This window comes from Caretta caretta, chromosome 5, assembly GCF_965140235.1.
Source record: "Caretta caretta isolate rCarCar2 chromosome 5, rCarCar1.hap1, whole genome shotgun sequence".
In the NCBI taxonomy this organism is placed as follows: Eukaryota; Metazoa; Chordata; order Testudines; family Cheloniidae; genus Caretta; species Caretta caretta.
The window spans coordinates 536047-558575 of NC_134210.1; the positions used below are offsets into that span (position 1 = coordinate 536047).

Below are 22529 nucleotides of genomic sequence, written 5' to 3' on the forward strand. Positions count from 1 at the left end.
GGGAGGCATGGCTTGGCCAGAGGTGTGCTTGGCCAGAGGTGTTGGAGAGGGGCAAGAGTCCAGGCCTTACCCAGGGGAAGCTCTTGGCAGACGCTCCCCAGCACTGGAGGCTGGTGCGGTCAGGGAGGAGGCAGTGCTGGAACAGGAGAGTCAGTGGGGCAGGACACTGTGGGACAGGCCCTTACCAGGGTGATGCTCTTGGGAGAGGCACCCCAGCCCCAGAGGCAGATGTGGTCTGGGAGGAGCAGGCTGGAGGGTGCTGTGGGACAGGCCCTTACCAGGGTGATGCTCTTGGGCGAGGCACCCCAGCCCCAGAGGCAGATGTGGTCTGGGAGGGACAGGCTGAAGGCAATGGGGGGCAGGCTGGAGGGTGCTGGGGGACAGGTCTTTACCAGGGTGAAGCTCTTGGGCGAGGCAGCCCAGCGTTTGATGTTGGTGAGGTTCCACTCCTGAATCACCTCCTTGGTTTTTTCGTCCACACGCATCACACACTCTTTGGTGATCCCCAGCAGCCGCGGCACCAGCTTGTTCTTTCCCTTCATCTTCTCCTAGCACCAGGACAGGGAAGGGTTACAGCTGCCCAAAGCAAAGCCACCAGCAGGGCCCAGCTCCACCAGCAGGGCAATGTCCCATTACTGAGGGCACAGCCCACGGGCCCCACTCCGCTGGATGATGCCCCAGTGATGAAGGAAGGAGAGAATACGTGAGAAGAGGCGAGAGGAAGGGAGCCCTGAAGGCAGGTGTGGGGAGGGGTGTTGGGGAGGGGTCGCATGGACCCCAATAGCTGGAGGGGTGGCAGGGACAGGAGGCCCGGGGCACATGGGGAGCCGCTGGCTCACCTTGACCAGGAAGAAGGAGACTCCGTAGGTTTTCAGGGAGCGGGCGAGTTTCACGTAGCGAACTTTGGCCTCAATCTCGCTCATGTTGCCGCAGTTCTTGTGAGCCTGAGAGAGCAGAGCCGATCACCCCAATGCCATGGCTCCCCACAGCATGCCCCATCCCTTCCTGTCCCCCCTCTGCCCCGGCCACCCTGTCACGGCCCTCCCAGCCACTGGGGCCCTCCCGCCTCCTATCCACCACTTCTCCCAGCCATCGGCCCCCACCCGGCCCTCGTCCTGCTCTCTCCCACCCTGCCTTCCGCCAGCCCTCCATGAACCTCCCTTCACAGCAGCTGTGCTCGCCAGCCTGAACCACTACCCAGCGTCTCCCGCAGCCGGTGTATCCCCTGCCCCTCCCGGCAGGCGTGCCCCCGCCCCTCCCCCCGTTATGGGCTCTCCCAGGAGCTATAAGGTGGGTAGAAAGCTGGCTAGATTGTCGGGCTCAACAGGTAGTGATCAATGGCTCAATGTCTAGTTGGCAGCCGGTATCAAGTGGAGTGCCCCAAGGGTCGGTCCTGGGGCCGGTTTTGTTCAATATCTTCATTAATGATCTGGAGGATGGTGTGGATTGCACCCTCAGCAAGTTTGCAGATGACACTAAACTGGGAGGAGAGGTAGACACCCTGGAGGGTAGGGATAGGATACAGAGGGACCTAGACAAATTAGCATGACAAATGGGAATGAGGATATGGAGGTAGACTTTACCATATTTGAGGTAGAAGCCAAACTCGAACAGCTTAATGGGACTAAATTGGGGGGCCCAGATAATCTTCATCCAAGAATATTAAAGGAATTGGCACATTAAATTGCAAACCCATTAGCAAGAATTTTTAATGAATCTGTAAACTCAGGGGTTGTACCGTATGATTGGAGAATTGCTAACATAGTTCCTATTTTTAAGAAAGGAAAAAAAAGTGATCCGGGTAATTATAGGCCTGTTAGTTTAACATCTGTAGTATGCAAGGTCTTGGAAAAAATTTTGAAGGAGAAGGTAGTTAAGGACATTGAAGTCAATGGTAAATGGGACAAAATACAACATGGTTTTACAAAAGGTAGATCGTGCCAAACCAACCTGATCTCCTTCTTTGAGAAAGTAACAGATTTTTTAGACAAAGGAAACGCAGTGGATCTAATTTACCTAGATTTCAGTAAGGCATTTGATACCGTGCCACATGGGGAATTATTAGTTAAATTGGATAAGATGGGGATCAATAGGAAAATTGAAAGGTGGATAAGGAATTGGTTAAAGGGGAGACTACAACTGGTCCTACTAAAAAGGTGAACTGTCAGGCTGGAGGGAGGTTACCAGTGGAGTTCCTCAAGGATTGATTTTGGGACCAATCTTATTTAATCTTTTTATTACTGACCTTGGCACAAAAAGTGGGAGTGTGCTAATAAAGTTTGCAGATGATACAAAGCTGGAAGGTATTGCCAATTTAGAGAAGGACAGGGATATCCTACAGGAGAATCTGGATGACCTTCTAAACTGGAGTAATAGTAATAGGATGAAATTTAATAGTGAGAAGTGTAAGGTCATGCATTTAGGGATTAATAACAAGAATTTTAGTTATAAGCTAGGGACGCATAATTAGAAGTAACGGAGGAGGAAAAGGACCTTTGAGTATTGGTTGATCATAGGATGACTATGAGCTGCCAATGTGATATGGCTGTGAAAAAAGCTAATGCGGTCTTGGGATGCATCAGGAGAGGTATTTCCAGTAGGGATAAGGAGGTTTTAGTACCGTTATACAAGGCACTGGTGAGACCTCACCTGGAATACTGTGTGCAGTTCTGGTCTCCCATGTTTAAGAAGGATTAATTCAAACTGGAACAGGTACAGAGAAGGGCTACTAGGATGATTCGAGGAATGGAAAACTTATCTTATGAAAGGAGACTCAAGGAGCTTGGCTTGTTTAGCCTAACTAAAAGAAGGTTGAGGGGAGATATGATTGCTCTCTATAAATATATCAGAGGGATAAATACTGGAGAGGGAGAGGAATTACTTAAGCTCAGTACCAATGTGGACACAAAAACAAATGGATATAAACTGGCCACCAGGAAATTTAGACTACAAATTAGACAAAGGTTTCTAACCATCAAAGGAGTGAAGTTTTGGAATAGCCTTCCAAGGGAAGCAGTGGGGGCAAAAGATCTATCTGGCTTTAAGATTAAACTCGATAAGTTTATGGAGGAGATGGTATGATAGGATAACATGGTTTTGGTAATTAAATATTCATGGTAAATAGGCCCAATGGCCAGTGATGGGATATTAGATGGGGTGGGATCCGAGTTACCCAGGAAAGAATTTTCTGTAGTATCTGGCTGATGAATCTTGCCCATATGCTCAGGGTTTAACTGATCGCCATATTTGGGGTCGGGAAGGAATTTTCTTCCAGGGCAGATTGGAAGAGGCCCTGGAGGTTTTTCGCCTTCCTCTGTAGCATGGGGCACGGGTCACTTGCTGGAGGACTGTCTGCTCCTTGAAGTCTTTAAACTATAATTTGAGGACTTCAGTAGCATGGATATAGGTGTGAGGTTTTTTGCAGGAGTGGTGGGTGAAATTCTGTGGCCTGCGTTGTGCAGGAGGTCAGACTAGATGATCATAATGGTCCCTTCTGACCTAAATATCTATGAATCTAGAGGATTGGGCCAAAAGAAATCTGATGAGGTTCAACAAGGACAAGTGCAGAGTCCTGCACTTAGGTCGGAAGAATCCCATGCACTGCTACAGACTAGGGACAGAATGGCTCGGCAGCAGTTCTGCAGAAAAGGATCTAGGGGTTACAGTGGACGAGAAGCTGGATATGAGTCAGCAGTGTTCCCTTGTTGCCAAGAAGGCCAATGGCATTTTGGGATGTATACGTAGGGGCATCGCCAGCAGATCGAGGGACATGATCGTTCCCCCTTATTCGATATTGGTGAGGCCTCATCTGGAGTACTGTGTCCAGTTTTGGGCCCCACACTACAAGAAGGATGTGGAAATATTGGAAAGAGTCCTGTGGAGGGTAACAAAAATGATTAGGGGACTGGAACACGTGACTTATGAGGAGAGGCTGAGGGAACTGGGATTGTTTAGTCTGTGGAAGAGAAGAATGAGGGGGGATTTGATAGCTGCTTTCAACTACCTGAAAGGGGGTTCCAAAGAGGATGGAGCTCGGCTTTTCTCAGTGGGGGCAGATGACAGAATGAGGAGTAATGGTCTCAAGTTGCAGTGGGGAAGGTTTAGGTTGGATATTAGGAAAAACTTTTTCACTAGGAGGGTGGTGAAGCACGGGAATGCGTTACCTAGGGAGGTGGTGGAATCTCCTTCCTTAGAAGTTTTTAAGGTCAGGCTTGACAAAGCCCTGGCGAGGATGATTTAGTTGGGGATTGGTCCTGCTTTGAGCAGTGGGTGGGACTAGATGACCTCCTGAGGTCCCTTCCAACCCTGATATTCTAGGATTCTACCAGGCTCCAACCCAGCTGCAGCCGCACACCAAGTGACCGAAGCCCCAGATGCCCCATCTGAGTGGCCACGCCAGGCTGCTGGCTCATCTCCAGGGACTGAGCGCTGCAGCCTCGGGAGAGGCAAGGGCCTGGCTGTGCCCAGGCCAGGTGAAGAGATCCCAGGCCAGGCACAGGCAGCGGCCTGCCCCAACTCTGAACACTCACCATGAAGATCTTGCGCTCGCCTTTCTGCTTGATGTACTCCTTGGGCAGGAAGTCCTTCAGGCTGCAAGGACAGCAGAACCGCTGTTACCGGCAGAGCCTGGCGCAGGCCTGTCCGGCCCCCAGCATGGGCCTGGGATAAGCCCCAATGCCAAGTCCTGGCATCAGCACCCATAGGAGCCCCAGGCAGGGCACGAGCAGGGAGAGAGCCCTTGGGGCATAGCGGACATGGAAGAGGCCGAAGAGGGGAACCGGGGTCCTGCAGCTCAGGGCTCTGTCAGGACCCTCATCCCCAAAGCAGACCCTCCGCACTGCAGAGGTACCCAGAGCCCAAACGGCTGCAGCCCCAGTACCCGAGCGAGAGCTCCCTAGAATGGGGCGTGGCAGGGAGCAGGCCGGGGGCTCTGCCCCCACAGTAGTGCTGAGCCAAATGCTGCACTGGGGGGAAATGGGGGGTGGGCTGGCCTGCGGGAGGTGCCTCAGCAGGCTCCTTGGGACACTCACTCCAGAAAGCCCGGCTTGTGCTTCTGCTCATTGTGAGGGCCAAACTGGATCTGACACTGGAACCCAGCAAACTCGCAGGCCTTGTCGAAGGAGACAGGGTGGGAGCCGTTCAGAATGTCATCACGAGCCTGCGGGAGAGGAGAAGGGTGAGTCTGGGGCATTGGGCTGGGGGAGGGGGAGCCACACACTGACTGGGGCGTGGGGAGGAAGAAGAGGGGATAGGGGTTGCACACTGGCTGGGGGGGAGGGAGGGGAGCCACACGCTGGCTGGGGGTGAGGAGGAAGGCGAGGGGATGGGGGTCGCACAGTGGCTGGAGCAGGAGGGAGGGGAGCCACACGCTGGAGGCGGGGGCGGAGGAAGAAGAGGGGAAGGGAACCGCACGCTGGCTGGGGGGGGAGAGAGGAAGAAGAAGGGAAGGAAACTGCACACTGGCTGGGAGGGAGGGAGGAAGAAAAGGGGATGGGGGTCGCACACTGGCTGGGGCAGGAGGGAGGGGAGCCACACGATGGCGGAGGAAGGAGAGGGGAAGGGAACCACACGCTGGCTGGGGGGCCAGTTCCTGCACTGTGGCTTAACATGACTGTCTGCAGAGACTGTTACGGAGCCTGTTCCTGGCCAGCGCTCTGAAGGTGACCGTTTGCTGCCTTGGGGCTAAGCTGCTTTGTGGTTTTGCCAGGGGGTGGGGGACACGTCAGGCCCAGGAGCTAGCTGGGGCCTAGCCTTGCACACAGAGTGTATGGTGGGGAGGGAAAGATGCATTACTAGCCGCTCAAACACTTCTCCTTGGGGCTAAGAAGCAGCAGCCCCTGAGGGACAGGAGGTGCGAGACCAGGGCAGCCCATCTCCCACCCGCACACAGGGCAGCAGCCTGAGCTGCCCTCCCGACCCCGCGAAAGCACAGACAATGCTAGTTCCCTAGGGGAAGGGCTAGAAGGGAGCAGGAAGCTGACCTGAAGCATGGCAGGGCAGGGCAGGGCAGGGCAGGGCGGACCCCAAGAGCTCAGCCAGTCCAGCCTGCTGCAGCAGGATGAACTGACACCAAACCATCCCGGACGGGGTTCGTCCAGTCTCCTCCTAAAACCCTGCAATGACAGGGACTCCACAGCCTCCTTGGGTCACCTGCTGAACCATCCCTGCGGGGAGAGAGCCAGGCCTAATGTCCAGACTCTGGCCACGTCGACAGTGGCGAGCTGAGAGTGGCCCAGCCGTACCAACGCAGATGCGCTGCTATCAGGTCGCTCATGTAGCTGCTCTCCCGGCGACATCAAAAAACCAACTCCCCGAGCGGTGGTCGCTGTGTCAGGGGAGAGCATCTCCCGCCGACCTAGTGCTGGGCACACGAGCGCGTTGCTGGGGGAACTTGTGTCTCTCAGGGGGTGTTTTTCACATGCCGAGCGACATGACTTTTGCTGACATAAATGCTAGTACAGACAGGGCCTAAATCTCTCTTGCTCCAAACTAAGCCAAGTCCTTCCTAGTCTCCCATCGGCGGGCATAGAGAGCAATCAGCTGGCAGAGCGCTGGCTCCCAGCCACGGAGAGCTGCCCTGAACCAGGTACCAGCACGCAAGCCACACGGCAAAGCCCCAAAGCATCGGGGCCAGAGAACCCAGGACACCAGCCCTGAGCAGCCCGGGGCTGAGGCTGGAGAGGACCCGCATGGCCTGGGGAGGGGGAAGGGTCACTAGCTAAGCTTTGGCGGCAGGGCTCCAGTCGAGAGGCAGGCTGGGGGGCAGGTACCTGCACGTAGAGCAGGTTGAGCTGCACCGGGTCCCTGGAGTCCACGTTCTGATCGGAGTAGAAGAACTTGCGCCGTAGCAGCAGCGTCTCGTTGTCGTCGATGCCCTGCTCGCGCAGCGTTCGCCCGTGATCCAGCCAGTTCACTGCCGAGAGCACAGAACGTGAGAGGGCCGAGCGCCGGCCCCACAGCCGGTCCCCCCCAGGGCGTGGCACAGACCGACTGACCCAAGGCACTGAGAGACACTAAGCAGGGACAACCTCCCTCCATCCACAGCACCGGCCGCCCCCCGGGACCGGCCTCACCCCACGGCGCCCACTTGCCGCCCGCAGTGCAGGCTGGCCCCACCCCTCGTGCCCCCAGCACAGTGCAGGTCCGTACACTCATCATCCGTGTGCAACTTCTGCTTGAGTTTCTCCATTTTCTTCTCATCCCGCAGCAAGGTTTTGTCCTTCTTGAGAGTGCCAGTGATCTCCTCCTTCTTCTCCTCCATCATCTCCCGCACCAGCGAGTACTCGTCATGATTGGTGATGCCTGCAGGGGCAGACAGCACAACGCCCATCATAGCCTGCCCGGCACCCTGGGCCGGAGAGCCCCTGGAGAACACGGAGCTTCCCCTGCCCAGCTCAGCATCCCTGCAAGACGCCCTATGGGGCACAGACACCCCCTGCCTGGGCAACATCCCTGAACGGCAGCACACCCTACCTGCCTGCAGACACTGCCCCCCACTCTCCCCGACCCCCTACAGCCAGGCAACGCCCCCTCTCCCCATCCTCTCGCCACTGCGTCCCAGCCAGGCAATACGCCCACACCATCCTCTTGCCCCCTCACCAGGCAACGTCTCCTCCCCATCCTCTCGCCACCCCACAGCCAAGCAATGTCCCCTCGTTCCCCCTGACCTCTCCAAGCTGGATATCGCACCCTCCCATCCTGCCCCCAGCTCTGGCCTGCACAGTGCTCCCTCCCTTACCAATCCGGGCACAGATTGTCATGAGCATGTCTGTGACCGTTTTGGAGTCGTCCACCATGACCGTTTTAACTGTCCCATCCAGCATGCGAATCTTGAGCGGTCGTTGCTTCTTCTTGTACTCCATGGTGTCCTGCAGCACAGATGCTCGATGTTAGCGCCAGCGAGCGGTCCCGCCCGCAGAGGCATGTGGTCACCACACCCTCCCCTCTGTACCAGGGAACCCCACCCGCCCCCGAGGAACAGCCCTGCCAGGGAGACGGAGGGAGTACCCAGGGCTATGAAGCAGGCTGCACCAGGCACTGCAGAGCATAAGGAATCCCATGCTGGGGCTGGGGCTGGTAGAGCACATACCGCACTGCAGGGCATGTCCTAGTCCAGAGCTTGGGGAGGGATGTGCGGGGACTCTGCACTTACCCCATTGCGGAGCATGTAGTAGTCCAGAGCCTTCCCAGCTTCCAGCCAAATCCCCTTCTTTGGGTCCTCATCCGAAAGGAACAGCCCAAAATCACTGGCTGAAAAACAGAGCAGAGACTCTCCCAGCACAGGCCCATGATCCTGGGTCCCTAGTCTCCCAGCATGGGCCCCTCAGCGCCCAGGCTCCTGGCCCCAAGAGCAGGGTCTCTCCTAACAGAACGTTACATTACAGAGGTGCAGGGATGGATGGAGGGGCTGTTCTGGGGGGCAGAGGGGGGCAACAGTAGAGAAGAGACTGGGGGAGGTGAAGGGGCTTTTGGCAGAACAGGGAGGCCAAGGGGGACAGGAGATGCAGGAGGGTGGAGTTGTGTAGAGCTTTGGAGACTCCCCTCTGAACTTCTAACATGCAGCTACACGGCTCAGAGAGATGGAGAATAAGGTGCGTGCTGAGGTGTCCAGGGAATGGAGGGAGGAGGGGAGGCAGCCAGACCCAAAACTATTATGAACAGAGGTAAAAACTTGCACTGAATTTTGAAGGTGCACAGACGTGGAGAGAGCTCTCTCCACCCCACGGCCCGTTGCAGGAGAGAGCGCAGGACCACCCTCCTACCTGCAGGCAAGTCCCGTACCCGGCATCTCCCTCTCCCTGAGTACTGTGTCAAGGAAGGATGGACTCTGCGTTAGCGAATTGCCCAGGCTTCCTCGCTCTAGCTCTGGCTGCTGGTAGCCGATTACACAGAGTCATCTGCTCAATTGCTCTCCATCAGTATCAGAAGTTCCTGAGGCATCAGCATTTTGCTCATCTAGGCTAGCGGCTGTTGGATCGTTCCTCTGACAGGATCCCAAATGGCATGAAAGTCACCAGTCTTGTCTTCATCTATTTGCTCCAAGAAAACTCCACAGAAGAAAATGCATCACTGCAGAACGCAAGGAACTCAGCCAGGGAGGAGCCCTGACTACGGGTAGCAAGGAGCTGCCTGAGAGAAGGAGAGTGAGAGGGAACCTGGACACTTTGACCCCAAGCTGACTGAATTAAACACAGCGAGGAACAGACCATCTCAGAACATGGCTACGCAGTGGGCTTAGATTGCAGGGGAACAAATGCTGGGGAATTCAGAGACCTAGGGAATAAAGGGCCTTGGGAGGCAGTAATAAAATCCACCAGCGGGGAAGGTGGTGGGAACTGAACTGACAGCACAATAGCCTGTGAGGTCTCTTCCTGTACCAGAAGCAGGAGCTACCGAGGGTTACAGAGCCAGGAGAGACTGGCCCGGAAAGAGATGGCATCAGGAACGGGGTAACAGATGGTGGCAAAATCTTATTCTCAAAATTAACTGGACGGGAATCATGTGGCCTGTGCACCAGCTAAAAGGAAATGACAAACGGTGAGCAATGGAATGAATTACAAAGCAAGGAATGGAGGACTTGTGGCACCTTAGAGACTAACAAATTTATTTGAGCATAAACTTTCGTGAGCTACAGCTCACTGAATGCATCCGATGAAGTGAGATGCAGCTCACGAAAGCTTATGCTCAAATAAATTTGTTAGTCTCTAAGGTGCCACAAGTACCCCTTTTCTTTTTGCGGATACAGACTAACACAGCTGCTACTCTAAAGCAAGGAATGAGTTACAGCTGACAAGGAATGTTAGAGACAACAGGAAGGGGGGGGGCGGTTCCTTCAAATCTGTCAGACACAGAAGAGCAGTCCAGGATGGCGTGGGTGCACTGCTCAGTGGAGAAGGTGAGCTGGCGATGGTAGAGGAGAGGAAGGCAGAGCTGCTCAGTGCCTACTTTGCTTCAGTCTTCTCACAAAAACAACAGGTGATCAGACTCGCAGCAAAGTTATTACAGACAATAAATGGGAAAGCATGCAGATCAGGACAAGTAAAGAACGTGTCAGATCTTCTGACTCATCTGAATGAATTCAAATCAGCGGGGCCGGATGCTATTCACCTCAGGGTACTGAATGAATTAGCTGAAGAACTCTCAGAGCCCCTGGCAACAAGATTTAGAAGCTCATGGATGACCGGAGAGGTCCCGGAAGCCTGGAGAAGGGCTAACGTAGGGCCCATCTTTAAAAAAGGGGAAAAGGAGGAGCCAGGGAGCTATCGACAAGTCAGCGTCACCTTGATACCTGAGAGACTACTAGAACCATGTATAAAACATTCACTTTGCACATACCGGGAGGAGGGAGGGGTGATCACTAGCAACCAACCTGGATTTACCAAGAACAAATCATGCCAAACCAGCTTGATTTCCTTCTTTGAGAGGGTAACTGGTTTGGTGGCTGTGGGGAATGCAGTGGACATAATATACCTAGAGTCTTCAGCAAGGCTTTTGACCCAGTCCCAGGTGACATTCTGATAGCGAAGCTGGAGAAATGTGGGCTCGACAGAACTGCTATTAAATGGATACACAATTGGTTAAACAACCGCAAACAAAGAGTAGCTATTAATGGAATGTCAGGAGGTCTCAAGTGGGATTCCACAGGGATCTGCTCTGGGTCCAGTATTTAACATCTTTATTAATAACCTCGAAGTAGGACCAGAGAGCAGACTGATCAAATTTTCAGATGAAACAAAGCTAGGGCAGGTTGCCAACACTGAGGGGGATAAAATTCAGAGGGATTTTGATTAGCTGGAGAAGTGGGCTATAGAAATCACAATGAAATTCAGCAAAGACAAATTAAAGGTGCTACACTAAGGGATGAAAAAACAAGGGCGCAAATACAGAATGGGGTAAAACTGACTTGCTCGCGGCACTGCAGAGAAGAATCTGGGCGTTGTGGTGGATCACAACCTCAACATGAGTCAGCAATGCAATGCTGTTGCAAAAGCAAATGCAATTTCAGGTTGCATTAAGAGAGGTACAGCATGCAAGTCACAGGACGTGATCGTATTGCTCTGTTTGGCGGTTGTTAGGCTGGGGAACTGTGTCCAGTTTTGGTCACCAATGTATAGAAAGGATGTAAAGAAACTGGAAGGGATCCAGAGGCGAGCGACAAAGATGATCAAAGGGATGGAATGCAAGCTATATGAGCAAAGGCTGAAGGAACTGGGTATGTTTAGTTTGGAAAAGAGAAGATTAAGGGGGGGGCATGACAGCGGTCTTCAGATAGTTAAAAGGCTGCCATAAGAAAAATGGAGAAAAGGGGGTAGGACAAGAGGCCATGGGTTCAAACTACAGCAGAACAGATTTAGATTAAATCTCAGGATACATTTCCTACCTGTAAGAACAGTAGGACAATGAAACAAACACCTTGGGAGACTGTGGAAGCTCCTTTGCTGGAGGTTTTCAAAAGGAGCCTGGAGCCATCTGTCTGGGATGGTTTAGACGCAACAAATCCTGCACCCTGCCCGGGGGCTGGATGAGATGACCCTGGCAGCCCCTCCTAGCCGCACGGTTCTCTGAACTGGGCAGAGGCACCTTGAGGTACTGCATGGTTAGGGCCAGGTCAATTTATCAACTGCAGCAGGAGTGAAGCCCTGTCCTGGGGTGGCCCTCTGGAGAGGCAGACATCCAGACCTCCTGTGTCAGGCTCTGCTAAGGAGAACAAGCCAAGCCAGATCCACCTGTGGATGGCTGACTGGATAAGTAGCTGGCAGCTAGCTCAAGAACACCTGGCCCTCAAAGAGTTAGGATGGCTCAGGCTGAAGCCTAGAACAGAGAAAGGAAACTACTAGGAACTAGATAGACAGCTACTCCCAGGGGCTCCTGGGGAAAGGAACAGCCCCAGGACACAGATGGGATGCTCCAGAGGACAGCACTACAGAGCTCTACAGGCTCTCATGAGGCCACAGGGGAGGGACTGCCTGGGGACTGACAGGAGCAAAGCCTGGGGACTGACAGGAGAAACAGAAGGCGTGTTTCCCTACCACGTCTGGCAGTTGATTCAATAAACTAGAGCCCTTGTATGTATTGTTCACCGCGTACAAGCCTCACTGAGCTTACTAAAAGTCCATTGGGGAAACTGAGGCAGAGATGTAACTCTGGTTCCACACTGGATGCCAGGGAGCCCTCCAGCAGGGTGTGCCCACCGTTACAACATGGTTCTAGGAGTGGGACCCGAGAACACTCCTATCAAGGCCGAGGACGACACAGAGCAATGCTAACAACTGTCTCAAGCGTGAGATGGCCAATATCCCAGATCGGCACATGGAGCAATGACAACCCTAAGACAACCTGTCACTGACTGGACGGAAAGCGAGGCCCCCATGACAGCAACCAGACAGGCTCAGCCATTGCACACAGGAAAGAAAAAGGAGTCAGGTGGTCCTGCCAACTGGGGGTGGGTGCCATGGGCAGGACTGGTCTGCCGGTGGGCGTCAGAGACAATGGGGATTACTAGCTGGCACAGAACACTCAGGCACCTGTGGAGGTCTGGGTTACAAAGGACGCTGGGTCTCAGATACCAGAGACCATAATGGCTGATCAAAGCCAAACCAAGGACTGAGGAGAAACCATTCAGGGCTGAGAAGCGTGACGTCCCAGGGGTAACGTGCTGCAAGTGTGAAGAGCTGAGGGATGCCAAGAGACTCATGTGAGCCCCAGACAGATGGAGCATTACTAGGGGGGCGACTGGGTATCCTGCAGCACACTGGTCAAGACAGCAGCTTCGCTAAGGGGTTTACCCCTTCCCCCATTTATCAGGGTATGAGGCTTGGAAAGGCCGGGGCTTAACACAGAGCCAAAAACACATCCATTAGAAGAAGGGCCCATTACTGGAGGGGAAAGAAAGCAGGGTCCCCGATTGAGGAAACTCATGGTCCCAGGGTTCCCAGGAAATGTGTGTGATAAGAACATTGGTAAGGGAAGCAAAGGGACATGAGAAGAAATCTATGGCTGGCAGAGTTAAGGACAGTAAGAAGGATTATTTAAAAGTATATTAAGAACAAAAAAAAAATACCCCTAACAGTGGTATTGGTCCATTACTAGATGGAAATGGTAGAATTATCAATACTACCAATGCAGAAAAGGCAGAAGTGTTCAATAAATATTTCCGTTCTATATTTGGTAAAAAACATTGTGGTCATATAATATGAAAACACTCTTTCCATTGCACTAGTATCTCAGGAGGATGTTAAACAGCAGCTGCTAAGTTAGACTTCTTTAAATCAGCAGGTCTGGAGAACTTGCATCCAAGAGTTTTAAAAGAGCTGGCTCAGGAGCTCACTGGACCATTGATGTTGATTTTTCAATAAGTCTTGGAACACGGGGGAAGTTCAAGAAGTCTGGAAGAAAGCTAATGTGTCAATATTTTAAAAGGGTAAATGGGATGACATGGGTAATTATAGTGCTGTTAGTCTGACATCAAACTCAGGCAAGATAATGAAGTGGCTGATATAGGACTCATTAATAAAAAATTAAAGGAATATAACAATTAATGCCAATCAACATGGGTTTATAGAAAATAGATCTTGCCAAAGTAATGATCTTTTTTATGAAATTACAAGTTTGGTCGATAAAGGTAATAACGCTGATGTAATATACTTAGATTCTTAAGTATATTCCTAAATATTCCTAATCTAATATACTTAGATTTGAGTTGGTACCACAACATTTTGATTAAAATACTAGAATGATATAAAATTAGCATGGCACACATTAAATGGATTTAAAGCTGGCTAACTGATAGGTCTCACAATGCAATTGTAAACATGGAATCCTCATCAAATGGGTGTGTATCTAATGGAGTCCCACATGGCTAAGTTCTTGGCCTTGCAGTATTGAGTATTTTTATGAATGACCTGGAAGAAAACAAAATCCTAACTTATAAACATTGCAGATGACAGCACAAAAATCTGGGGAGTGGTAAATAATGAAGAGGACAGGTCACGAACATAAAGCAATCTGGATCACTTGGTAAGATGGTGTGATAAATAAAGGTGGGAGAGCTCCCTTTGATGGACACCCAGCCAGCCAGCTAGCTATAAAATCCCTCTTGGTAGCTGTTCTTTAATTGCTTTACCTTTAAAGGGTTAAAAAGTCCCCCCAATGAAAGAAAAAAATTGGGCACCTGACCGAAAGAGCCAATGGGAAGGTAGAACTTTTTAAAATTGGAAAAGAAACTTTCCCTTCATCTGTTGTTCTCTGGGCTGGAGTGACAGAGCAGCCATGCTATAAGCAGCTTAAGCCAGGTATGACCATAAATTATCAGATCATGCCTAGAACTACTTATCTGAACTCCAATGTGTACATAGATCAGAGTGTTTAGCTAGACGCGATCAGGGTTATTTCTTTTATTTCTTATTGGCTTGTGGACTCTGTGCTAACCCCAGATGCTTTTGTTTGCTTGTAACCTTTAAGCTAAACCCCCAAGAAAACTATTTTGGGTGCCTGATTTTTGGAATTGCTCTTTTAAAATCTAGCAAAAGCCTAAATTCCAGATGTATTTTCTTTCTTTTTGATTTTAATAAAATTTACCTTTTTTAAGAACAGGATTGGATTTTTGGTGTCCTAAGAAGTTTGTGCATGTTTGATTAGCTGGCAGCCACAGCTAATTTCCTTTGTTTTCTTTCTCAGCTCTTCCTTGGAGCAGGTGTGAAATGGCTTGAGGGTACCCCACAGGGAGGAATTCCCAAGTGCTCCTTCCTGGGTCCAAGGGGGTTTTCTTGCATTTGGGTGGTGGCAGCATTTACCAAGCCAAGGTCAGAGAAGAGCTGTAACCTTGGGAGCTTAATACAAGGTGGGAAATACTAATTTTTAAAATCCTTGCGGGCCACACTTCTGCACTTGGAGTGACAGGGTGGGGCTTCTGCCTTGACAGATGGGCACAAGCAAACAATATTCGTCTTAATATGGCTAAATGTGTACATCTAGAAACAAAGCATCCAGGCTATGATTTCATGATGGGGCTCTCTACCCTGGGAAGTGGTGACTGAAAAAAAAGGTTTGGGGGGGTGTGATGGATAATCGGCTGAACAGGAGCTCCCAGAGAGACACTGTGGCCAAAAGGGCCTAATGCGATCCTTGGAGGCACAAACAGGGGAATCTCGCGTAGGGGCAGAGAGGCTATTTGACCTCTGTATTTAGCTCTGGCGCGACCACTGCTGGAATCCTGTGTCCAGTGCTGGTGTCCACCATTCAAGAAGGATGTTGAAAAATTTGAGAGGGTTCAGACAAGAGCCACAAAAATGATTTAAGGATTAGAAAACCTGCCTTTTTGTGACAGACTCAAGGAGCACAATCTACTTAGCTTAACAAAGAGAAGGTTAAGGGGTGACTTGATCAGTCTGTAAGTATCTACATGCAGAACAAATGTTTAATAATGGGCTCTTCAGTTTAGCAGAGAAAGGCAAAACATTATCTATCGCCTGGAAGTTAGACTCAGATTTTAAGGCCAGAAGGAACCATCATGATCATCTAGTCTGACCTCCTACACATTACAGGCCACAGAACCTCACTCACCCACTCCTGTAAAAGGCCCATAACCTCTGGCTGAGTCACTAGCATCCTTAAAACTTGATTTAAAGACTTCAAATTACAGAGGATCCATCATTTACTCTAGTTTAAACCAGCAAGTGACCCATGATGAAAAGGAAAGTGAAAAAGTCCCAGCATCTCTGCCAGTCTGACCTGGGGGAAAATTCCTTCCCGACCCCAAATATGGCAATCAGACTCTGAGCATGTGGGCAAGACCCACCAGTCAGACACCAGGAAAAAAATTCTCTGTATTAAGTCAGGGCCTTACCGATCTAGAGTCCCATCTCTAGCCATTGGAGATATTTGCCAACAGCAGTCACCGATGGGCCACATCTCATAATTCCATGCAGTCCATAAACTTATGAAACTCCGTTGTAGCCGTTCAGTTTTCTGCCCCACTGCTCCCCTGGGAAGTCTGTTCCAGAAGCACACTCCCCTGATGGTTAGAAACCTTTGTCTCATTTCAAGCCTGAACTTGTTGATGGCCAGTTTTTACCCATTTGTTCTTGTGTCCAAACTGGCACTTAACTAACTCCTCTCCCTCCTTGGTGTTTATCCCTCTGAGGTATTTATAGACAATCATATCTCTCCTCAGCCTTCGTTTGATTAGGCTAAACAAGCCAAGCTCCTTAAGTTTCCTCTCATAAGGTAGGTGGCTCTATTAATTGGATCATCCTAGTAGCCCTTCTCTGCACCTGTTCCATGCTTGAGAGATTAATTCAAACTGGGGGACCAGAATTGCACACACTATTCCATATGAGGTCTCCCCCGTGCCTTGTATAATGGAAGTAACACTTCCCTAACACTATTGGAAATACCTCGCCTGGTACATCCTAGGACTGCATTCACCTTTTTCATGGCCACATCACATTGGCAGCTCAGGGTCATCCTAGGACGGACAAATATACCCAGGTCTCCCTTTCATCTGATATATCCCCAGCTTTCAGCAAAAAAAATCTTGCTGTTAGTCCCTATTAGCATGACCTTGCACTTTGCACTATTACATTTCACCCCATTTCTATTACCTTTTCAAAGTTTTCAAGGTCATCCAGATCTTCTTGTACAACATTTTGGTCCTTCTCCGTATTTACAATCCCTCCCAATTTTGTGTCATCTGAAAATTCTAGTAGCACATGCCCACTTTTTGTGACAAGGTCATTAATAAAAAATGTTTGATAAGATTGATCCCAGGACTGATCCCTGAGGAACTCCACTAGTAACCTCCCTCCAGCCTGACAATTCACCATTCAGTATGACCTGTTGTGGTCTCCCCTTTAACTAGTTCCTTATCCACCTTTCAATTCTCCTTCTAATCCCCATCTTCTCCAATTTAACTCATAATTTCTCATGTGGAACTGTATCAACTGCCTTCCTGACATCAAAGGTAGATTAGACCTACTGTATTTCCTTTTTTGAAAACATTGGTTATATTCTCAAAGAAAAGATCAGGTTGGTGTGGCATGATCTACCTTTTGTAAAACCATGTTGTATTTTAGCCCAATTACCGTTTACCTCTATGTCCTTAACTACTTTCTCTTTCAAAATTTGTTCCAAGACCTTGCGTACAATTGAGGTCAAACTAACAGGCCTGTAGATCCCTGATCACTTTTTTTCCTTCTTAAAAATAGGTCCTATGTTAGCAATTCTCTGGTCATAGGGTCTGACCTGAGTTTACGGATTCATTGAAAATCCTTGCTATTGGACTTGCAATTGCATGTGCCAATTCCTTTAATATTCTTGGAGAGAGATTATCCGGGCCCCCCGATTTGATCCCATGAAGCAGTCTGAGTTTGCCTTCCACCTCATATATGGTCATTTCTACTTCCATATCCTCATTTCCATTAGCCTCCCTGCCACTGCCCCCAAGCTCCACATTATCTTCACCAAAAACTGAAGCAAAATACTCATTTAGGATTGGGCCAGGCCTACTTTGTCTTTAATCTCCAGCCCATCCTCAGTGCTTAGTGGTCCAACTCCTTTCCTTGTTTTTTTAATATATGACTACAGAGCCTTTTGCTACTGGTTTTAATTTCCTTTTCAAGGTATAACTCTGCTTGGCTTTTGGCAGTTTTGCCCCTACACTTTCTGACCTCCAAGAGGTATCTTTCCTTGCTGATCCCTCCCATCTTCCATTCCTTGTAGGCTTTCTGCTTTCTCTTAATAAGCAGTTTAAGAGGTTTGTTCCTCCAGTTTGGTCTGCAACCTTTGCCTATGAATTTTTTCCCCTTGCTTGGGATGCACGCTTCTGATACTTTAAGCAAAGTTGCAGAAACTAATTCCAAGTCTCCTCCACATTCTGACCCTTGTGTTATTCAGTCCAGTCCAGTCCCCTTCCCCCAACACTTTCCCCCAAAGCCATAACGAGAGAGTTGTCTATCAAGGGTCATCAGCTGTACAATGAACCCAGTGAAAGGCCAGGACTACATTTTGTGACTCAGCAGGGCATGCTTATGGATAAAACTCTAAGGCTTTTCCATGCCATGTGCTGTAAAGCTTGTGTTTGGGACACAGGAAGTACAAGCCACCTGGCAAAAGGAATATAAAGGGCAGCTGCATCATCTCCATTTTGTCTTTATTCCAGCTTCTTACCTCTGGAAGAACTTTGCTACACTGAAGCTCTGAACAAAGGACTAAATGACCCATTCAAGCTGTGGATGAGTTTCAGCTGGACTTTCAAGCCAGGAAACTCACCAATACTGCTAAGAACCTCATGTGTAAACTCTGAAGTCTCTGTATGGATCTGATTACTTTATCAACAACTCTCCTCGTTTTCTTTCTTAAGAGCCAACCTAATACTGGCCTGGTAATGTGACTGGCCATTTGGAAATCAGAAGAAAATTTTGTGAAGAATTTTAAATAACTTCTCACTGTACTGGACCTAGGTGCTGACTGGGAGCCAGAGAACTAGAATGCAATAAAGGGGGCTGTGTGATTTCGTTTTTTGCTTTTTGATAACGTGAGAGAGTGAGAGGAGAGTTTACTGCAGTGTTAACCACCAGTCTTTGGGAGAATCTGCTCTCCCTTTTGCAACCTGTCCTGACCTTGATGTTTTCAGTGAGGGCTGCCCCGGGCACCATGGGTCACAACATCTTCGGCCTCAGAGAACATTTAGTCTTTGAAGCATTTTCATAGATTTGTAGACTGTAAAGCTAGAAGGGACCATTATAGCCATGCCATCTGAGTTCCTGCAGAATCCAGGCCAGAGAACCCCACCTTCATGCATCCAGCCCAGCAGCTTGTGGTCGAGCTAGGGCAGATCTTTAGGAAAGAGATGCCTAAGCTTAATTTAAAGACTAAATGATAGAGAATCTACCCCACATTCCTTGGTAAATTGTGTCAATAGTTAATTGTTTAAATTTTGAACCTTATTTCTAGTCTGAATTTATCTAGCTTCAGCTTCCAGCCGTTGGGTCTCATTATGCTTTTGTCTTCTAGATCAAAGAGCCCTCCGTCAAAAATCTTCGCCCCCTGCACATACTTGTAAACTGGGATCAAACCACTTCTTAACCTTCTCTTTGTTAAAATAAATATTTGAGCTTCTTCAATCTCCCGCTGGGGGGAGCGTTTTCCAGACCTCTAATCGTGCTTGAAGCTCTTTTCTGAACCGTTTCCAATTTGTCAACATTCTTTTAAAAGTGTGGAAACGAGAACTGGACACAGTATTATAGGGACACGGGAGCATTGCATTATGACATCTGTTTAAAGGTCAACTGGTCTAAGTCTTCTAAACTGAACATGCTTAGTCAGATTTCTTTGAAATTTCGTGTGCCTCACAAGGGTACAGGATGGGGTTAGTGACCCACATGTGGAGACATTTGAACCAGGTGTTCTAGATTTATAAGCCCCCCTAAAAGTCATTTTTTAAAAAGCTCTTCTTTTTGTTCAACTTTATTAATGATCTGAATGATGGGATGGATTGTACACTCAGCAAGTTCGCAGATGACACTAAGCTCGGGGGAGAGGTAGATACACTGGAGGGTCCAGAGTGACAGACAAATTGGGGGATTGGGCCAAAAGAAATCTGATGAGGTTCAACAAGGACAAGTGCAGAATCCTACACTTAGGACGAAAGAATCCAATGCACCGCATTTTGGGCTGTATAAGTAGGAGCATTGCCAGCAGATCAAGGGTTGTGATTGTTCCCCTCTATTCGAATGGAATGGAATGTTCCCCTCTGGAATGGGTTACCTAGGGAGGTGGTGGAATCTCCATAGAATCACAGAATATCAGGGTTGGAAGGGACCTCAGGAGGTCATCTAGTCCAACCCCCTGCTCAAAGCAGGACCGATCCCCAATTAAATCATCCCAGCCAGGGCTTTGTCAAGCCGGGCCTTAAAAACTTCTAAGGAAGGAGATTCTACCACCTCCCTAGGTAACGCATTCCAGTGCTTCACCACCCTCCTAGTGAAAAAGTTATTCCTAATATCCAACCTAAACCTCCCCCACTGCAACTTGAGACCATTACTCCTTGTTCTGTCATTTGCTACCACTGAGAACAGTCTAGAGCCATCCTCTTTGGAACCCCCTATCAGGGAGTTGAAAGCAGCTATCAAATCCCCCCTCATTCTTCTCTTCCGCAGAGTAAACAATTCCAGTTCCCTCAGCCTCTCCTCGTAAGTCATGTGTTCCAGTCCCCTAAATCATTTTCGTTGCCCTCTGCTGGACTCTCTCCTATGTTTCCACATCCTTCTTGTAGTGTGGGGCCCAAAACTGGACACAGTACTCCAGATGAGGCCTCACCAGTGTCGAATAGAGGGGAACGATCACGTCCCTCGATCTGCTGGCAATGCCCCTACTTATACAGTCCAAAATGCCATTGGCCTTCTTGGCAACAAGGGCACACTGCTGACTCCTATCCAGCTTCTCGTCCACTGTAACCCCTAGGTCCTTTTCTGCAGAACTGCTGCCGAGCCATTCGGTCCCTAGTCTGTAGCGGTGCATTGGATTCTTCCGTCCTAAGTGTACGACTCTGCACTTGTCCTTGTTGAACCTCAGATTTCTTTTGGCCCAATCCTCCAATTTGTCTAGGTCCCTCTGTATCCCATCCCTACCCTCCAGCGTTATCTACCACTCCTCCCAGTTTAGTGTCATCTGCAAACTTGCTGAGGGTGCAATCCACACCATCCTCCAGATCATTAAAGATATTGAACAAAACCAGCCCCAGGACCGACCCTTGGGGCACTCCGCTTGATACTGGCTGCCAACTAGACATGGAGCCATTGGTCACTACTCGTTGAGCCCGACAATGTAGCCAATTTTCTACCCACCTTGTAGTGCATTCATCCAGCCCATACTTCTTTAACTTGCTGACAAGAATACTGTGGGATGCTGTGTCAAAAGCTTTGCTAAAGTCAAGGAACACCAAGTCCACTGCTTTCCCTTCATCCACAGAACCAGTTATCTCGTCATAGAAGGCAATTAGGTTAGTCAGGTATGACTTTTCCTTGATGAATCCATGCTGACTGTTCCTGATTACTTTCCTCTCGTCTAAGTGCTTCAGAATTGATTCCTTGAGGACATGCTCCATGATTTTTCCAGGGACTGAGGGGAGGCTGACTGGCCTGTAGTTCCCAGGATGCTCCTTCTTCCCTTTTTTAAAGATGGGCACTACATTAGCCTTTTTCCAGTCATCCGGGACTTCCCCCGATCGCCATGAGTTTTCAAAGATAATGGCTCCGCAATCACATCCGCCAACTCCTTTAGCACTCTCGGATGCAACGCATCCGGCCCCATGGACTTGTGCTCGTCCAGCTTTTCTAAATAGTCCCGAACCACTTCTTTCTCCACAGAGGCCAGTCAGCCTCACTTCAGTCCCTGGAAAAATCATGGAGCAGGTCCTCAAAGAATCAATCCTGAAGCACTTGCATGAGAGGAAAGTGATCAGGAACAGCCAGCATGGATTCACCAAGGGAAGGTCATGCCTGACTAATCTAATCGCCTTCTATGATGAGATTACTGGTTCTGTGGATGAAGGGAAAGCAGTGGATGTATTGTTTCTTGACTTTAGCAAAGCTTTTGACACGGTCTCCCACAGTATTCTTGTCAGCAAGTTAAGGAAATATGGGCTGGAAGAATGCACTATAAGGTGGGTAGAAAGCTGGCTAGATTGTCGGGCTCAACGGGTAGTGATCAATGGCTCCATGTCTAGTTGGCAGCCGGTATCAAGTGGTGTGCCCCAAGGGTCGGTCCTGGGGCCGGTTTTGTTCAATATCTTCATAAATGATCTGGAGGATGGTGTGGATTGCACTCTCAGCAAATTTGCGGATGATACTAAACTGGGAGGAGTGGTAGATACGCTGGAGGGGAGGGATAGGATACAGAAGGACCTAGACAAATTGGAGGATTGGGCCAAAAGAAATCTGATGAGGTTCAATAAGGATAAGTGCAGGGTCCTGCACTTAGGACGGAAGAACCCAATGCACAGCTACAGACTAGGGACCGAATGGCTAGGCAGCAGTTCTGCGGAAAAGGACCTAGGGGTGACAGTGGACGAGAAGCTGGATATGAGTCAGCAGTGTGCCCTTGTTGCCAAGAAGGCCAATGGCATTTTGGGATGTATAAGTAGGGGCATAGCGAGCAGATCGAGGGACGTGATCGTTCCCCTCTATTCGACATTGGTGAGGCCTCATCTGGAGTACTGTGTCCAGTTTTGGGCCCCACACTTCAAGAAGGATGTGGATAAATTGGAGAGAGTCCAGCGAAGGGCAACAAAAATGATTAGGGGTCTGGAACATATGAGTTATGAGGAGAGGCTGAGGGAGCTGGGATTGTTTAGCCTGCAGAAGAGAAGAATGAGGGGGGATTTGATAGCTGTTTTCAACTACCTGAAAGGGGGTTCCAAAGAGGATGGCTTTAGACTGTTCTCAATGGTATCAGATGACAGAACGAGGAGTAATGGTCTCAAGTTACAGTGGGGGAGGTTTAGATTGGATATTAGGAAAAACTTTTTCACT

The 22529-nt window shown here is 49.6% G+C and overlaps 1 protein-coding gene across 3 annotated transcripts in view; it reads right to left on the bottom strand.

Annotated features, from left to right (window-relative positions):
- The window catches only part of TLN1 (talin 1), a 139418-nt gene that overhangs the window by 60556 nt on the left and 56333 nt on the right, over positions 1-22529 (bottom strand). For all 3 annotated transcript variants that reach the window (XM_048834676.2, XM_048834678.2, XM_048834677.2), the window contains exons 3-10: positions 8153-8250; positions 7739-7868; positions 7150-7302; positions 6771-6913; positions 5031-5158; positions 4530-4590; positions 840-944; positions 393-548 (exon numbers count right to left, since the gene is read on the bottom strand). In XM_048834676.2, the coding sequence (XP_048690633.1) occupies positions 393-548; positions 840-944; positions 4530-4590; positions 5031-5158; positions 6771-6913; positions 7150-7302; positions 7739-7868; positions 8153-8250 (974 nt within the window). The remainder of the gene's footprint in view (positions 1-392; positions 549-839; positions 945-4529; positions 4591-5030; positions 5159-6770; positions 6914-7149; positions 7303-7738; positions 7869-8152; positions 8251-22529) is intronic.